General features: G+C 37.0%; 1 protein-coding gene across 5 annotated transcripts in view; it reads right to left on the bottom strand.

Annotated features, from left to right (window-relative positions):
* LOC150087743 (exonuclease mut-7 homolog) overlaps positions 1-20,014 on the bottom strand; it is a 146,862-nt gene that overhangs the window by 73,090 nt on the left and 53,758 nt on the right. For all 5 annotated transcript variants that reach the window (XM_090370113.1, XM_090370116.1, XM_090370115.1 and 2 more), the window contains 2 exons: positions 12,816-12,988; positions 5,323-5,524 (listed from right to left, as the gene is read on the bottom strand). In XM_090370113.1, coding sequence (XP_090226239.1) covers positions 5,323-5,524; positions 12,816-12,988 — 375 coding nt within the window. The remainder of the gene's footprint in view (positions 1-5,322; positions 5,525-12,815; positions 12,989-20,014) is intronic.

The raw sequence follows: 20,014 nt of genomic DNA, 5'->3' as shown, positions 1-20,014 counted from the left end.
GAGAGACTGCTTCTACAGGGATGGGATACACTTAAATAGAAAGGGTGCAAGAATGTTTGCTGATGCTATCGAGGCAATGTTAGGTGGGTCGGAAAACTGCTAGATTGGGGGGATACAAGGACTAATAGATTAACAGTAGCCACTGGCAGAGGTGAAAGTGATTCTTGCACTGCTTCTATTGGAATGAGCCGCAGCCTGGAAAATAAGATGCAGGATATTTCAGAGACTGCTGGGAATCATTGGGGTATGAGTAAACACATGGGTTGTGTTAGGGTAGCTAAGAAAAAGAACAGGTGCATGTATACTTGTGTGTACACCAATGCTAGGAGTTTAGTAAATAAATTTGATGAATTTGAGGTATTGCTCAAAACATCAAAGGCAGATATTGTGGGGATTTCAGAGACGTGGTGTCACACAGATATAAGAAATGCAGAACTGGAATTTGGGGAGTACAATGTCTACAGAAAGGATAGACAGGATAAGAAGGGAGGAGGGGTTATGCTATTAGTTAAAAAACACATAAAATCCAAGGAAGTGAAGCCAGTCGACATCGCTGGACAGTGCAGTGTCGAGTCAGTTTGGTGTGACATAAGCATTGGGAGATCAAAATTGAGAGTAGGAGTGTGCTATAGGCCTAATGACTCTGATGAGTATAATAAGAAACTGTTCGGAGAAATAGAGTGGGCCAGTAAATCAGAGAGTCTTATAATGGGGGATTTTAATTTCCCAGATATTGACTGGAATTTGGGGGCTGGTCACTCACACAGTAGCAAGGCTTTTGTGGATTTATTGGATGATTGTTTTCTACATCAGCATGTTCGGGAGGCAACTAGAGGGAGTAATACTCTTGATTTGATTATCAGTAGTGATTCTTCATGCATTAAGAATCTGCAGATAAATGAACCACTTGGTGGCAGTGATCACAGTGTGCTGAAGTGGGAGTTACTCAAAGAGGTAACTACCATTAGGGGTAAAGGGAAGGGGTATTGCTTTCGTAAAGGCGACTACAATGGACTGAGACAGTATTTAAATTCTATACAGTGGGATCAACTGATGATACTGCCAACAGCAAATTCAAAATGGGAAGCATTCAAAGAACGTATCGTGGAAGCTACTAGGCTTTACATACCAACTAAGAAATATTGTTCAAGGTTTAGGCCTAAATGGTTGTCAGATGAACTAATGAGGCATATGGCAGAGAAGAAAAATGCATGGGATACATACAAATTAACACGTGACACGGACGCCTATGATAGATACAAGTTGATCTGTAACCAAGTTACAAAGGAGGTTAGGCAGGCGAAGGCAGATTACGAGAGATCCTTGGCAAGGGATGCGAAGAAAAACAGCAAAGAGTTCTTTACTTATGTAAACTCTAGAAGGAAGGGGATGAATCAGATTGGTCCACTTGAGATCGATGGGTCAACTGTTGATGACCCTGCTCGGGTAGCTAACAAACTAAATGAATATTTTGCATCGACATTCACACATGAGGAGTTATTCAGCGAGGGGAATGCCAGAGGTGTATTCAACTCTAGCAGTAAGCTAGAGAATCTTGTAATAACTGACAGCAAAGTGGAGGAGAAATTGTTGAAGATAAACACAAGAAAGGCACCTGGGGTGGATGGGATCTATCCAGTTATATTAAAGGAGGCAGCAAAGGAGGTAAGCAAACCCTTAGCCATAATTATGAGAGCTTCCTTGGACTCAGGGGAGGTACCCATTGACTGGAGATGTGCAAATGTGACCCCAATTCACAAAGGGGGATCAAAGGCTGACACAAGTAATTATAGACCTGTGAGTTTAACTTCTGTTCCCGGAAAATTAATGGAGGCACTGGTGAAAGAAGCACTGCAGGATCATCTAGACAAGACTTCAGTTATAGCTAGGACACAGCATGGTTTTGTTAAGGGGAAGTCTTGCCTGACCAATTTGATTGGATACTATGATGCAGTCACAAAAGAACTGGATGCAGGGAATAACTTTGATATTATATACTTGGATCTTAGAAAGGCTTTTGATACTGTTGCACATGGAAGACTGCTGCACAAATTGGAGCAGTGTGGCATTGGAGGCAAGTTGCTGCTATGGATAAAGGGGTGGTTGAGGGGGAGAAGACAGAGAGTGGTAATCAATGGACACTGCTCATCGTGGACTAATGTTATTAGTGGAGTCCCTCAGGGTTCAGTATTGGGGCCTTTATTGTTTTCTGTATTTATAAATGATATTGATGATGGTATATCAGGCTTAATGTCCAAGTTTGCAGACGATACGAAGGTTGGCAGGGTTGTCAAGGACACTACTGACACTATGCTGCTGCAAAGGATTTGGAAAGGTTGAGCAGATGGGCTTCGAGGTGGCAAATGAAGTTTAACATTGACAAATGTAAAGTACTACATATGGGAAACAGCAACCCCAGAGCAACGTATCAACTCTGTGGTACTACACTGACAGTGGTAGAGAATGAAAGGGACCTGGGGGTGGTGGTGCAGGCAGATATGAAGTTCTCTGAGCAGTGCAGACGAGCTGCAAGAGTAGCTCATGGTGTATTGTCAATGATATATAGGAATTTTTCTAGCAGGGATAAGGAGGTGATTATTCCCTTGTATAAGGCAATGGTCAGGCCACACCTAGAGTACTGTATACAGGCCTGGAGGCCTCATTTCAGGAAGGATGTAGAGCTGCTGGAACGAGTACAGAGAAGGGCAACTAGATTGGTGAATGGGACAAAGGGGTTCTCTTACGAAGAAAGGCTTAAGTTTTGCAAATTACAGTGTCTGGAAACTAGGCACCAGCGGGGTGATCTGATAGAGGTGTACAAAGCCTTGAATGGTTTGAGCATGCTCAATGCTGATGGGATTCTTCCTCTAGCTCAGAAAAATCACCTGAGAGGGCATAAATTCAAATTGAGGAAAGACAGATGTAGGATAGATGTGCGGAAATTTGCCTTTAGCCAGCGGGTGGTTGGTGGGTGGAACAGACTTCCATCCCTTGTCGTGGAAGTTGATAGCCTAAATAAGTTTAAGGCTCAGCTGGACAGGTATTTCGAACGAACAGAGGGGTGAAGTGGAAGTGGTTATTTTTATTTATTTATGTTACTTTTTTTTTTTTTTTTTTTTTTTTGGCTGATGCTGCATAAGCTTGCTTTCTTGCATCAAATGCCTCTACTAATGCTAATGCTAATGCTAATGCTAATCACCCTCTAATAGTTTGTCTAGTTCTTTCTAGAATTCATTCAAACTAACCACTCTATAACATCAAGTAGAAGTTTGTTCCAACAATCAACTACCTGCTGGCTGAAGGCAAACTTACACACAACTATCCTGCAACCATCCTTTCACAATTTGAATTTATACCACCTCACATGTGTAGTCTAAGCAAGAAAAAGGATTCCATTAGCACTGAGCTTCCTCAATCTATTCAGAGCCTTAAACATCTGAATTAGATCTCCTCAAAGGTGCCTAGTCTCCAGACACTGCAATTTGAGGAACCAAAGTCTTTCCTGGTAAGAACAACTTTTTGTTCCTCTCACTGTCCTTCTCTGCACCACCAGATCCACATCCTTCTTAAAATGAAGCTTCTAGATCTGTATGATAAAAGTTTCTAATTATGTGAAAATGCAACAAATTTGAACTACAGTCAAAGCTCTTTATAGTGATCCTCTTTTTAATGTCACAACATGTTATAACATCCTATGTGGTTGGTTGCGGCCAATTTCTCATTAACTTCCCAGTATTCATTTTGTCATCATCCCACTACATTTGGAGAGTCCTATTCTATTAATTTCACCAGCCCTGAAAGCTGATGCATAAGTGCAGTCGCTAACAAACTTCCTGGTTTAGAGTTAATCAATGACCTGCTCATTTCATTTCACTTTCTATCACACATAGGCCGAAAAAAAAAAGGCCGAACAATGGCCTACCATTCTCCTAGCAGCAAACATGTCTGGCACAGGGAAGCTTTCTGTTTTAATCACTGGAAAAGCCTAGAAGCCTCAACACTTTAAAAGTTTTTGTATTGACCAATTATGTATCTAGCAAGCCAAGACATGGATGTAGATTAATTTCATTAATCTACAAAGAATGGATCAGAGACTTAGATCACAGGATGAGTGAGAAAAAATAGAAAAATTTTACTGTTTGTGGATAACTGCACCCCTCATTGTTAAGTAAACAATATGATGCCAGTTTTTTTTCAGCCAAGGTGTAATTCAGTGTTTTTAAGAAAAAATTACCAAAGAATGCTATTAAACAAAATTGTGCTATGTCTTGAAAGCAAAATTCAATGCAAAATCGACATCCTTCAGGAAATATATTTGTGTTTCAGCATGGGATAAAGTTGACGAAAAAGTGATCAGCAACTTCAAACATGCTGGATTTATTGCCTTAAATGATGCAATGTGCGAAGTTTTGCATGCTTCTTCCTCTATTAATTGTGAAGAACAGTCTGATAATAAGGAAGAAATATTTGAGCATGTGCATCATTACAGGAAAACTTAAGCTTCAAAGATTATGCAGAAAGTGGATGTGGACATTGAATGTTTCAGGATACGTATGAATGAAGAGGAACTCATTGCACACGTAATGGAATCTTCAGAAATTTGTAGTGATGAAGGTGAAGAACTTACTGTGGTTGAACAAGAAGTTTCAGAGAAAGATGCTCATCAAGGATTGTATGTGAATTTTTTCGTGTGCCATACGTCTTGTACATTGTTTCTTGTACTTGTAAGTCAATTTTTTCAACACCGCCTAACTGCGAAAATGAAATAACTGCTATCGTGCACCTTCATAACTGTCTTTTAAAACATGCTCTACCATTGAAACAGCATGTTTTGCCATGTTATTTTAAAGTATGAAACAATTCTCTTGCTAGGTCTTGATAGGCATGTAGCCTATGTAGTGAAATTTACAATTTAATTGTAACCTTACTGCACTCTACAACCAATGCAAAATTTACAATCAGTTTTCTTGTTTAATACCGTAGTACATATTATAAATAAGATTATACTATATTGTATTAGTATAATTACATTAAATGTTCAAGCTTTTACTTGTTTTGTTGTTGATTTTATGAATGATCGATATAATGTCCATCCGATATAACGACCATTTTTATCATTCCCTGGGAGGTCATTATATAGAGGCCATACATCTTGTACATTGTTTCTTGTACTTGTAAGTCGATTTTTTCTGTATTAATTTTTGCAAATAGCTTTGATTTGATTTTTTTTTAATTCCTTTTTTTTATGGTTTCAAACTTTTGATTCTTAGATAAAAAAAAAATATCAACAAAAAAAACTAAATAAATGTGCATTATGCTTACTTGAGAAATATCATCAATACAATCCAAAAACTGCTGCAAAGTCTTTATCATATGAATATCAGAAAGTGAAAGACGTAAAGAAAGAAAATCTTCAGTAGCTTCTTCATCATCATCTTCTTCTTCTGGGTCCCATTTTTCATCATTTTCATCAATTAGTTCACAATCTAAATTATTCTTTTTAACTGAATCACTTGCTATATTGCTGAAAGAAATATACATTATCATTAGTAAAGTGTTATATTATAATCAAACATACTTTGAATATACAATAAAATCTCTCTGTAAAAATATTTGTAAAAAACATTTCCTGAGGGTGGGGATATTTGACTCTATCACACTTATTTGAAAATTTTCAACTAAACCATTTTTGTCATATTTGCTGAAATTTTAAACTTTATCTGATCAACTGCTTTTTTTCTCAATATGGGAAAGTTGTTTCCCATCACTGGCTTAGCCTTAAAACATTCTGTACTTATTCAGAAACTTAAGCACAAAAATTCAACAAAAACATATTTAGTCCAATTTCCTATTATCTAAAATTAAGTGAGATAAGAAATATTTTCAATATAAACACATGCACACACAAGCACAAACACAAATAAAATTCGCTTAAAACATTCAGTTTTTTTGGTTCATCATACTGTTCATACATTGTGGATTACTTTTTCCCATTTAAAGGTTTGTCTAATAAAATTTCACATTTATCCTTGCCAAAACAAGCAGCCCCCTAGTAAGCTTCGTGCAGGAAAGAATGGTCAATACTTAGAGTAAACCTAATCTGATACTGGAGAGCCTACATTAGGAGTCGTATCACAACCTGTTACTTGTAAACAAAAGTAACAATCTGAATTTTGTTCATGTTACAGCCATCAGATGAGTGAATGTTTTGTGGTGATAACAGTGTTGATAAATTAATATTTTTTCAATACAAATTAACCAACACTATGAATGAAATCGAAAGACAAGTTTAACAGTCAAAAGCAAAGATAAATGAAATTAAAAAGAAATGAATAGAATTACCAAAATATGTTTTGAAGCTATTAATGCAATTTTTGTTAATACCATGAAAATACTGAATTATCTGGTGTGGTGTGTGTTTAAGCGTACAATTTATCTCTTTCTATATTTTGGATCTATTTTTATACACATTTTCAACAATAACATTAAATATCTTTAAAATAATAACACTGCCAGAATATCATCCTGTATATTTAGTACTTGACCATATTGGTTTTTGCAGCGTATGACCGTACATGCAGGTGACTTGACTGTATTGGTTTTTGGAGAGTCTCGTAGGGAACTTTAAGAATGTGCGAACGAAATCTTGGGAGACCTAGATGGTTGGTGTAGTATGCACAAACTACAGATTTCTATTGACAAAACTAAACAAATGCTTTTGGAAGGTTATTTGAACCTGAATAGACCCTCTAATGTAAAAGTTAATAATCAATCCATTAAAATTGCAAGAACGTATAAATATCTTGGAATAATGATGGACGATAGATTCAGTTTTGTAACCCACGCAAAAAATGTGCTGAAAAAAATAAGTCTTAACTGGTAAAATCATTAAAATAACTAAAAATGTCTGGGGAATTAAACCCGCAACTTTAAAGTTATACTACGAGTGTATTTTTATACCAATAATTTGTTATGCTGCAGATGCATGGGGTTATCATGTTAATAACTGTTTAGTCTTGAAGTATTTGACTCAAGCACAACGTTTCTTTCTTCTTGCAATCACAAGAAATTGCAGAACAGTGTCAACAATGGCACTCCAAGTATTGAGTGGAAAACTTCCCATTCAATATGAAGTTATTTACCACTACTTACAATATTATCGTCGGAAAGCTCTGCCTGCAAGGGTGAGCAACTATTCAATTAATTTAGACATACCAACTAAGGATGATAATTGTAGAATTAGAAGAGAGTTTGTTAATAGTTGGCAATTAACTTGGTCTAATGCAGAAGTTGGTAGAGTTACTTTTAGATACCTTCCTAACATATTAGAATTTATCAAGCAACGGTTGGCCTGGTTTTGCCCAGGTCTGAATGTATCTTTTCTTCTAACAGGGCATGGCAGCTTGAACTCCAAACTGTTCACTCTGGGGTTGGCTGCCTCTCCATTATGTAAGTGTGGTGCTCCTGAGACCATGGAACATTTAATATTTAACTGCTATCTCTATACAGACTTAAGAAATAATCTACAGCTTCTTACAGAAGTGTACAATGAAGATGACCTACCATGTTTTGTCAATGATAAAGAAAATTTCCTAGCTTTTTGTAATTTTGCAGATAAATTGTTTGCATGTAGGAAGAGACTAATTGGAGTTGATCTGTAAAGAGTGATGCCAAGTAATCCAGAGTTTGTGTTCAAGGACAAGAACTATTATGCTTTTTTTTTTTTTTTTTTTTTTTTGTCCATTAAATATGTTTTCTGTAAATAAGTCCTTAGTTTTCTTTTCTTAAGTAAATATGTTGATTCCACGATGGTAATGATGTTGTGTTTTGTAGATTATTTGCCATAAATATAAAATTAGATTTAGTAGAATTAACAGAGAGGTTATCTGTTGGTTGTGTTAGCATTAGCATTAGCATTAGTAGAGGCATATGATGCAAGAAAGCAAGCTTATTCAGCATCAGCCAAAAAAAAAAAAAAAAACCCTCTCCCATTTCACCCCTCCGTTCGTTCGAAATACCTGTCCAGTTGAGCTTTAAATTTGTTTAGGCTATCAACTTCAACAACAAGTGATGGAAGTCGGTTCCACCAACCAACCACCCGCTGGCCAAAGGCAAATTTCCGCACATCTATCCGACATCCGTCCTTCCTTAATTTGAATTTATGCCCTCTGAGGCGATTATTCTGAGAAAGATGAAGAATCCCATTGGCATTGAGCATGCTCAAACCATTCAAAGCCTTATACACCTCTATCAGATCACCTCGCCGGTGCCTAGTCTCCAGACTCTGTAATTTGCAAAACTTAAGCCTTTCTTCGTAAGAGCAACCCTTTGTTCCTTTTACTAATCTTGTTGCCCTTCTCTGTACCCGTTCCAGCAGCTCTACATCCTTCTTGAAATGAGGCCTCCAGACCTGTATACAGTACTCAAGATGTGGCCTAACCATTGCCTTATACAAGGGAATAATCACCTCCTTATCCCTGCTAGAAAAATTCCTGTATATCATTGACAAGACACCATGAGCTACTCTTGCAGCTCGTCTGCACTGCTCAGAGAACTTCATATCTGCCTGCACAATTACCCCCAGGTCCTTTTCATTCTCCACCACTGTCAGTGTAGTACCGCAGAGTTGATACGTTGCTCTGGGGTTACTGTTACCCATATGTAGTACTTTACATTTGTCAATGTTAAACTTCATTTGCCACCTCTCAGCCCATCTGTTCAACCTTTCCAGATCCTGTTGCAGCAGCATAGCGTCAGTAGTGTCCTTAACGACCCTGCCAACCTTTGTATCATCTGCAAACTTAGACATTAAACTTGATATCCCATCATCAATATCATTCATAAACACCGAAAACAACAATGGACCCAACACTGAACCTTGAGGAACTCCACTAATAACATTAGTCCACGTTGAGCAGTGTCCATTGATTACCACTCTCTGTCTTCTGCCACTCAACCATCCCCTTATCCATAGCAGCAATTTGCCTCCAATGCCACACTGCTCCAATTTGTGCAGCAGTCTTCCATGTGCAACAGTATCAAAAGCCTTTCTAAGATCCAAATATATAATATCAAAGTTATTCCCTGCATCCAGTTCTTTTGTGACTACATCATAGTATCCAATCAAATTGGTCAGGCAAGACCTGCCCTTAACAAAACCATGCTGCGTCTGAGCTATAACTGAATTCTTGTCTAGATGATCCTGCAGTGCTTCTTTAACCAGTGCCTCCATTAATTTACCTGGAACAGAAGTTAAACTAACAGGTCTATAATTACTTGTGTCAGCCTTTGATCCTCCTTTGTGAATTGGGGTTACATTTGCACATCTCCAGTCTATGGGTACCTCCCCTGAGTCCAAAGAAGCTCTCATAATTATGGCTAGGGGTTTGCATACTTCCTTTGCTGCCTCCTTTAATATAACTGGATAGATCCCATCCACCCCAGGTGCCTTTTTTATGTTTATCCTCAACAATCTCTCCTCCACTTTCCTCTCAGTTATTACAAAATCATCCAGCTCACTGCCAATGTTTACTTTACCTACATCATTCTCCTTCCTGAATAACTCCTCATGCGTGAATGTAGATGCAAAATACTCGTTTAGATTGTTAGCCACCTGAGCAGGATCCTCAACTGTTGAACCATCAATATCCAGTGGACCAGTCTGATTCATCCCTTTCCTTCTCGAGTTCAAGTATGTAAAGAACTCCTTTCTGTTTTTCTTTGCATCCTTTGCCAAGGATTTTTCGTAGTCTGCCTTTGCCTGCCTAATCTCCTTTGTGACTTGGTTACAGACCAACTTATATCTATCATAGGCTTCCATGTCACCCATTAATTTGTATGTATCCCATGCATTTTTCTTCTCTGCCACATGTCTCATTAGTCCATCTGACAACCATTTAGGCCTAAACCTTGAACAATATTTCTTAGTTGGTATGTAAAGCCTGGTAGCCACCAAGATTAGTTCCTTGAATGCTTCCCATTTTGAGTTTGCTGTTGGTAACATCATCAGTTAGTCCCACTGTATAGAATTTAAATACTGTCTCAGACCATCATAGTCGCCTTTACGAAAACAAAAACCCTTCCCTTTACCTCTGATGGTAGTTACCTCCTTGAGTAAATCCCACTTCAACACACTGTGATCACTGCCACCTAGTGGTTCATTTATCTGCAGGTTCTTAATGCATGAAGAATCACTACTGATAATCAGATCAAGAGTATTGCTCCCTCTTGTTGCCTCACGAACATGCTGATGTAGAAAACAATCATCCAATAAATCCACAAAAGCCTTGCTAGTGTGCGAGTGACCAACCCACAAATTCCAGTCAATATCTGGGAAATTAAAATTCCCCATTATAAGACTCTCTGATTTACTGGCCCACTCTATTTCCCTGTACAATATATTATTATACTCATCAGAGTCATTAGGCCTATAGCACACTCCTACTCTCAATTTTGATTTCCCTATGCTTATGTCACACCAAACTGACTCGACACTGCCCTGTCCATCGATGTCAACTGGCTTCACTTCCTTTGACTTTATGTGTTTCTTAATTAATAGCATAACCCCTCCTCCCCTCCTGTCCTGTCTATATACATTGTATTCCCCAAATTCCAGTTCCGCATTACTTATATCTGTGTGACACCACGTCTCTGATATCCCAACAATATCTGCCTTTGATGTTTTGAGCAATACCTCAAATTCATCAAATTTATTTACCAAACTCCTAGCATTGGTGTACACGCAGGTATACATGCACCTGTTTCTATTCTTAGCTACCCTAACACAACCCATGTGTTTACTTGTAACGCAATGACTACCAGCAGTCTCTGAAATATCCTGCATCTTGTTTTTCAGACTTCTGCTCATTTGAATAGAAGCAGTGGATCTTGTTAGTGTTAGTGGATCAGTGTTAGTGGATCTTGAGCAGTGTGGTTTCTGTCAAAATGTGACTTGTAAAGACTATCACGATATTAATAGCGATATTGTGTACAGAGTTGGCTGTGCATGATGTAAATATGATATTGAATTGTAAAACGCTGACAGGGTGCTACTTACGTTTGTTCATGGATAGCGCCTCGCCATTTGCCTTCTAAGTTTAATGGTGAAATCTGGTAGTGTCGGATCAGATAATTATAGCACCAGCAAAAAAAAAAAAAAGTTGAGGTAAAATGGACAAGTGTGTCTGGTTGCTGTGGCCTAATACTTTTCAAATGGTGTTAATTAATGTAATGAAGTGTTATTCATAGTTTTGGTTTTCTGATTAAGTCCCCCAGGAGTGGTGATCGCACTCACTTAGCTAATAGTAAACATTGTATTTAGGTTTTTTTTTATTTATTTTTTTTTTATTTTTATTATTATTATTTTTATTTTTTATGTTTATTTTTTTTTTCACTCTATACACTATTGTAAACTTCTCTCTTCTATTTCATGGGAGGTCTATCTCTTCCCCTTATCTTCTATCCAACCTCCCCATCCCGTCCAATCCCCATACTTCAATTCTTATCCCCACTTCCTTTCCCTTGGGGCTCCCAGGATTGCCTGATAGCCCCAGTAAGAGTCTTAGCTAGAAAGCGAACCCTGGCGCGCCTCCTCATGGCCAAGTTGGCAGTCAGGGGGCAGGGGACCAGGTATCCCCTGCCCCCTGGCTGCAAAGTCACCAGTGCCGGCACTCAACACAACAAGACACATACTTACACACCTACATACATACACTTGCCGGCCTTCACCTTTTCAGATGCTACAGCAGCATATAGGGGAAACCCTGGAGACTGCAACTGAAACAAACACACCTTGACCTTGTATATTTAGTACTGTTCATACAAATACCTGTTAGGTCATCATCCTCATTTATAATTTCTACAATTTTTGCAGAGTACATTCTGGATGATAATCTGAATTAAACTTCTTAAAGATTTGCCAGCTATATCCTTCTGGACTCAGTCAACTGATGAGCAGAAGCCACTTTGATATGCACAACTAACGATTGATTGGCCAATGTTCGGTTGCACTGGAAGCTCACAAAAACAATATGCAATGAATAAAAGATGTATTAAATCCATTCTTGTCCAATATTTATAACATTTCATTAATTATTAACATAAATTCATAACAAATATTGCATTTAATGTCAATATTTCTTAATGTATATTTGATCTATATCACCCAGAGGTACACCATAGTTCTTACAATATAGCTTTTCAGGATATGGAACTATCAACCATGTAAGGGATACTTGTAACATGGTACAGTTCTGACTAATGCTTTATAGTTCTCCACTGTGGAAGCAGTAAGTGCTTGCTGGTATTTATCTTTATGGCTATGCTTTGATGATTTACCAGGTGTTATACACGCCTTTAAGATTATGGCTTTAGGCATGTTAACTGTGGAATTGCTGCTCTACACAGTAGCACAACAATGGCTAATCCTTTGTAATTCAATTATGCCTTTTTCCTTTTCCATCTTCAAATGGCATACACCTGCAGTCCTTTTATAAAGTAATGTAATCCCTCATCTTTGTTTTGCATACAATAACAAAATGAACTATAACAGAACTTTCAGTGGGATTGGTACTGAAGTAGCAAATTATGCTTTGATCCAATAATTAAGGAAATAAAGCTGAACCTGAATTTAATGACTATTTTGACCTTAGGTCAAATAGTCATATTATAGCTGTAAATTAAAGTTTTAGTCATATCAGAGCTACAAATTAGAGCTTTAGTCATATTAGAACTATAAAACATTAATTTTTTTACAGAACAATGATAGTATATCCATATTATCATTTAGATGTTATATTTATTTTAGACAAGCTTACCTATAATGCTGTTCAGTTTTCTCCTTTGCTTCATTTTCAGTTAATATTTTTGGCCATTCATCTTCAGATATATTATAATGCCTTAACCACTTCATTGCTTCTTCAGGTTCATTATAACTAATCAATTCAAAAACCAGTTCTTTCTGAAGATTTGGATTTGTGTCCAGAACACTCTAAAAATGAAGATGTTTCTAATTACTTTTTTCATTTTCAAATTAATTATTGAAACACATTAAGCAATATAAAGAAAAAAAATTTCATGCCATTTAGTTTTTTTTAGCTGAAGAAGCACTTTACCTATACTTTCTTTCTGACCATAGGAATCATATTAAAAATCCAACATTAAATTTAGCAATTTTATTATTATAGATTGAAAAAGTCCCCCCCCCCCAACGAATGATACAATAAGAGTATCCTTTTTACTGGGGGGGGGGGGGGGAAGCAATTGAATGCTACTAAGCATTTTTAAATAAACTGCTGTCCAAAAATTAAGCAACAAAAAAAATAAATAAATAAAATAATCTCAAAACATGCAGTTTGTATTTTAATACAAGGTGTCTAAAGTCCCTATCAGCTTTTTGTAGAAATAGTAGTAACCCAGAAAAAAAAAAAAAAAATCTAATCAAATGTGTATTTATTAATCAAATTTAGATCTCAAAGTTCAGTTATGTGTAGTGGTTTGCCAAAAACTGGAATAAGTTGCCTACCAGCATGATACAGACAATGAGTCTATCTAAGTTCAAAGCAGAAATGGATGGTTAGCTTGTGTAAATAGGAAAAGTATGAATATTCTGCTTTATTTTATTACTTTATTTTTTGGCTGATGCAGCAAAAGGTCCACTTCGATGCACCATTTAGCCTTGCTGATACTAATTACATTCAGCTTGAGCACCATTGTTTTTGAAGATTATAAATGCAGCATAGCAAGATAATCCGTTTTCTTAATACATAGGTTACACTTAGGGCTCACAATACCAGTCAAAATCTTAACACCGGTAAATCAGTATTTTTAATTTATGAAACTGGGATTTTTTTTTTTTTTTTTTTATGAGAACCCCAAACACGAGAGGTATTAGAACCTATAGTACTTAGTACCGTGCTTGGGTTGGAGGTTGAGAAGACGAAAGAAGATATTTGTTGACATTAAAAATGAAGATACCAGTATTATTTTTTTGGGATACCAGTATTAATACCGGTATTCCAAAAAAAAAACATTTTCTGCAATAAATTTTTACGACAATTAGGTGCAATAAAATAAGGAAAAAACAAGCAATTACTTGAATTTACATTTTAAATCAAACTTTTATTACAATAATAAATATTCTAGCAAAAATTATTAAACATACAATTATTCTAAAAACATAAAAATAAGCATCCACAATACCTGTCCGAATAAAGTGAGCTCTTAAGAAACTCAACAGTGTTATCGTTTAAACTGGATCTAATTTTGGTACATATTTAATTAGCAGCAGAAAACGTCTTTTTGGATTCTGTGCTGGTTGGTGCTTTGTACTGAGATAGTCATAGACGAGTTGCAGTTTAACCCCCACCTTAATCCCTCATCTTCAAAAAATCTCATTTCCTTTTTATCAAAAACAAAAAATATTTCCTTTATGACTTTTTATGGCACTATACCTATATTAACTAAAGGAAGGGACTGACGTTTAAGCTTGGTGAGGAAACCAAATCTAAGTTGGGGGGGGATATTGATTTTTATTTCCCTGTACCTTGGTATTGCCGCAGTGGCCATTATGTTTTTCGTACAGCAGCTCCCTTCAAGCACTAAGCCCCACAGCTACCTGACTGCGTTAAAAAATGAGAATTTCCAGGAGCTGAGGGATATTCCCCCCCCCACACGAGTATATATATTATATGTGAGCTGTCAGTTTCTCAAGAGCAATGACACAAATATAAAACAAAAGTCATTTATCATACAAATCTACTTACAATACATAACTGGTGTTCATTTACATCTAATCTATTCATTTTTCTTATTTAATCTGTTAATATGTGCTATCATTTCCATAAAATTTCTCTCAATTAATAATCTTAACTCTCTCTACAGCTTCAAACACTAAACTAATTCAATCTTAATCACTTCCTCATGTTTCTCTTAATCACCAATATCAATTCTCTTCACAACAGCAATCCATAAGGGCTCACATTGTGAGTATGGGCTTGGCACACCCAGGGTCCCGAGCTGGATATCATCATTCTTCTCTTTCTTGGTGATTCCCTTCTACTTCTCTCTCTCTCTCTCTCTCTCTCTCTCTCTCTCTCTCAGGGTAATTCAGAAATTTTTTTTTTTTGGTTGGCACAGCATAAGCCTCAGGCTTCATTGCACCATATGGCTAATAATAATAAGTCACTAACTTAATGCTTACAATTCCTTGTAATCTCTCTTAATTTAGCAATATCAATTTTCTTTACAACTTCAACCAATAAACCGACTCAAAACTGAACATTTCCTTATTTCTTGTGTTTCTTCAACTTCAACCTTACTCCAAAATTATCTCCCATTTTATCTAAGTACCATTTCCAAAACAACACAGCAGTTCAGACGACTTACCTTCCTTCTCTTTCACAGTAGGATTCCTTTGTGTGGGTTCCTTCCACGGAGAGCAGTGATGTCTCTCTCTCTCTCTCTCTCTCTCTCTCTCTCTCTCTCTCTCTCTCTCTCTCTCTCTTCTTAGTTGAACTCTGCATCTTTGCTGTGTAGCTCTTCCAGTACTGTCCTATTTCGGGATTTCAAGAATAGTTCTCTGTTAATACTGAAGAAAATTACGACAGCAGTAGTAGAAGCCAGGGCACTATCTGACTGGCTTGTTATTCAACTTCTGGATTAACTTCTAGCACAGGAACATTCCCGGTGGAACCTTTCACTATATAGCTGGACACTTCCAGAACGCGACCAGAACTACCACTGGAAGTCTGCAATCCCTCTGAACAACAACCACAAACCCTTCTTTTGGTGAGAGCACCTTATTTATTTCTGTCTCATTTATTTATTTATTGAATTGATTGCATGTTACAATCGCCCCTTGTACTACTTTTTTATATGCAAGTTTATGTGCAAACCCCAGAGGGATTTGCACGCATTTACGTATCTCTCCCTATTTAATTTAAACCTGATCCAATCGCGGTGTTATTCTTTAAACCCACTATTCTTCCTTTAGTGGGAAAAACAGAATATTTTTCCCACGCAATGAAACACTTTCATCTTTTACCTCTAGATCACCTGTTCACAATACCTTTTGAACTGCTCCATACCGACACCTTTTTCCAAAATGCACTGAATGTTGCTTGTCGCATCCTCAAGTAGAGGTGTAATATAGAGGGATTAAATTATCATTCAGAAGCTTTTAATTTTAACCCTTCTGCACCTGCCATACCATTTAATTTAAACCATATTCCTTAATTGTACTACCAGGCCTACTCCTACTAATAGAAATATTTCCGTAATGATGTTTTCGTTATTCCTTAAGTGCTTTACTTCCACACACTATACTTACTAAGAGAAATATATTTGTAAGATTTTATGTCTTACAGTTTCATGACATTTTCAGGTTTCTGTTGCATTTGTATTACCCTCTTGCTACAATAAACCGAATTAGGGTATAAGCTAAGGATAGGATACAAAAAACTACACCAACCAACAATAGTAACATCAAAAAATACTTTATTTCTATCCCATACAGTGAATAGACATAAACAACTTAACATATTCTTTAAAGATACTGAATTTAAGATTATGGCCACACCAATATGGAAATTACACACTATACTGAAAAATTGCTCAGTTCTTTCCTCTTTCTCAACACAAATAAATGATCAGGTACACAACATTTCTTGCAATGATTGCGACTCGTCTTATCAAGGATCGATGCAGTTTCTGCTGAATTTTAGGGTTAAACAGCATTCATCCTCAGTTTGTGCTTCTTGTTCAGCAGCATCAGAATTAGCCTTTCATGCCATTAACGAAAAAACATACTTTTTTAATCAGCGAGGCCATACTTAGTGTCCAACATAATTATACAAGACAATTAATTGCAGAAACCGTCAAAATTAAAATTACACGAGAATTCTATTAGCATTCACTGTCCATATCTAATCTTCGATTTGTGGTCTTTTACATGCATGTGCAAAGTCAAATAATCTCTATTTAAGATTCATGCTCACACATACCCCGTAATTTTAATTCCTGTGATCATGGCATATGGTTGAAAAGCATTGTCGGTTTCAGGAAGGAAAATGGGTCTACAAAATTTACGTTGAACTGTTTTTAATTTTTTAATTAATTTTTTTAATTGTGTTCAATTGATTTTTTAATTTTCAATTTATTTTTCACTGTAATCATTTTGCGTTAATGTTATATTTGATTAATTTCTGGAGAGTATCATACAGAAGTGTTCTACGTATCATATTGAGGTAAATTTCTCTTATTCTTCTAAAAAAAATTTTTTTTAATGAAAACCCCATGCACAAAAGGTATGAGAACCTATAATATTTAGTATTGTGCGTGGATTGAAGGCCAAGAAAATGAAAGAAGATACTTGTTGATATTAGACTTGGAATTTCTGTAGATTATAATTTTCAGGAAATATATATGAAGGGAGGTTGTTCCAGAAATGGAACCTGAAGGAATAAATGAGGAAGAAGAAGGGGTTCTGTGAGTTTGAAGTTGGATAGTAAAAGTGTGCTGACTGGTTGAGGCACATGTTCAGACTAATTTGGAGGAGACAGAGTGGGAATTATACAAGCCAATTCAGAAGAATGATGCCAATGGAGGAAACGCCATGCAGGAGAAATGTAATGTCTAGGAGACAGCGAGTGGAGAGACTCTGTTAGAGATGGACCATTAATTAATCCAATTATCCACTTTTGAATAGTCTAGAAGACAGAGGTTTTGGGAGAAATTAGAAGACAAAGAGCTGTCTACCACCACCCCAATTGTTGTTGTTTTTTGGTGCAAGGGTTACTTAGGCGATATTGCACCTATCACCATTATGAATGTTACACGTGTATGTTTGCTGTTATGCCATTACTCAAAAAGATCATATAATTTTATCTGTTTCAAGAACTCCAGCAGATTAGCGTCATTACCTATGATGTGGCAGAGTGTCAAGGGTTCTTTAAGGTTTGGCAGAAAGCTAAAAGAGACTTGGCAGGCAGTGGTGTATAAAGTACACTCAACAAGAATATGCTTCATTGTAAGTGGAGAGTTGCACTGTGTGCATTGTGGAGGATCATTACCTGTGAGGAGATAAAGGTGGGTGAGATGACTGTGGCCAATTCGCACTCTGGTTAAGATTACTTCCTCCTTCTGCTTATACGGAAACCGGAGGTTCACAATTGCGGTTCAAGTTTTATTTGGCAGAGTTTATTATGCATTTGGGCTTGCCATTGAATTCTCCATTGTTCTCTACATATTATTCGTATGTTACTTTTGTAGTCAAGATACGGAACATAATACTGTGATAATTCTCTGTTGGATGGATGTTTAGCGGCATAGTCCACACATTCGTTTTCTGATATCCCAGCATGGCCTGGAATCCAGCAGAAAATGACCACTCGCTGGAGTTTTTGGAGATGCATCAGTTTGGATTTCATGAACTTTATTAAAGGATGTGTTTGAGAAGAAGTATTCTGTAAAGCAATAAGTGCATTTTGGGAATCTGTGTATATCATGCTTTTATGGATGGACAGATGGAGAATATTTTCTATTGCAAGTTTGACGGCGGAAAATTCAGCTGTATAGCTGCTGCATTCATTGAGAAGTGATACGGAGAAGACTTTATGAGGGAAAATGGCTGCTGCACCCACTCCACTCTCAGATTTTGATCCATCAGTGTATATTTTTGAAAAATGCAGGTAATTTTGTGTGTGGGCAATATGGAGTTGTTGTATATTGACATTTGCAAGAGAGCGTTTAGAAAATAACTGTCACAAGGTGGTTTAATAGAGGACCGTGGGGATCCGTACTATTTGAATCTTGAAGAACTTTGTCAGGATGTATATGCCAAGTTTGCAATAATGCCTGAGCTCTGAGAGCAGAAGGTTGAACTGCCCTGGGTTTATTTCTATAGAACGTTGTGGACTGATGGTCATTAAGTGTCAGCCTAATGGGATGGGTAGGTAGACTTTGGATTTTAGTCGTATAGTTGAGAAGTAACATCTTTCTCCTGAGGCTTAGAGGAAGTTCGTGAGCTTCAATGGAAACTTTGAACTGGCAAGGTTCTATAAGCGCCTATAGAAATCCTCGGGGCAGAGTGTTAAATTGGTGCAAGTCGTGCTAGTACGCTCTCCCTGGCAGAATCATATACAGGGACACCGTAATCGAGGAGAGATCTGATTAGGGCTCTATACAAATGAAGTACCGTGTATCGATCTGCACCCCACGATATAGAAGAATGACTCTGAGTATGTTCATTTTTTTCTGGCAAGACGTATGTAGATGTTTAACGTGCTCCATGAAGTTCAATTTACTATTGAAAGTCAGACCAAGGAGATGAATGTTGTTCACAACCAAGATAGGCTGGTTTGTTCAGTGTACCTCTGGATCTGGATGCATCTTCCGTTTGTTACAAAAGTGAACTACTTTAGATTTTGAACAAGAGTCGATACCCATTCTGTACCATCCATAGCTGAATATTATTAATTGAAATTTGGAGCTGCCACTCAATGAAGGTCATGTTTTGTGAACTGCAAGAAACAGAGAGATCATTGGCACAGAGACACGAATTCACAATGTTGGGAATCTTTTTAGTCATGTGATTTATTCTTATTGCGAATAAGGTGGCACTGAGCACAGAGCCTTGTGGGACCCCTTCTTGTTTATATGTTTGGGAGAGGACTTGTCAGTATCGGACTTGAAAGGATCTGTGCTGAAGGAAGTTCAATATGAAATATGGTAAGTTGCCTCTCAGCTCAAGGAATGCAGATCTCTCAGGATACCAAAATGCCATGTAGTGTCGAAGGCTTTTTCTACATCAAGACATACCATGATGAGATGCTCATTTCGAATGAATGCATTCCTGATGTTTGTTTCTGCTTTGAAACATGCAAGTTGGCCCATGAACAGTTTAAGAACTGCTGGTGTATAATTTCAATAGTTCTACAATAAATATTTAATTTAATCACTTTTATCAATGTTTGCTGCAACTCTCAGAGTCTTTTTTGCAACACACAGTTTAAGAATC

Source organism: Mastigoproctus giganteus, chromosome 3 (genome assembly GCF_048544385.1).
Source record: "Mastigoproctus giganteus isolate SK-2022 chromosome 3, ASM4854438v1, whole genome shotgun sequence".
NCBI classification, from domain to species: Eukaryota; Metazoa; Arthropoda; class Arachnida; order Uropygi; family Thelyphonidae; genus Mastigoproctus; species Mastigoproctus giganteus.
Note: the sequence above shows the minus strand (reverse complement) of the source record. Positions and strands in the feature narration are given on the sequence as shown.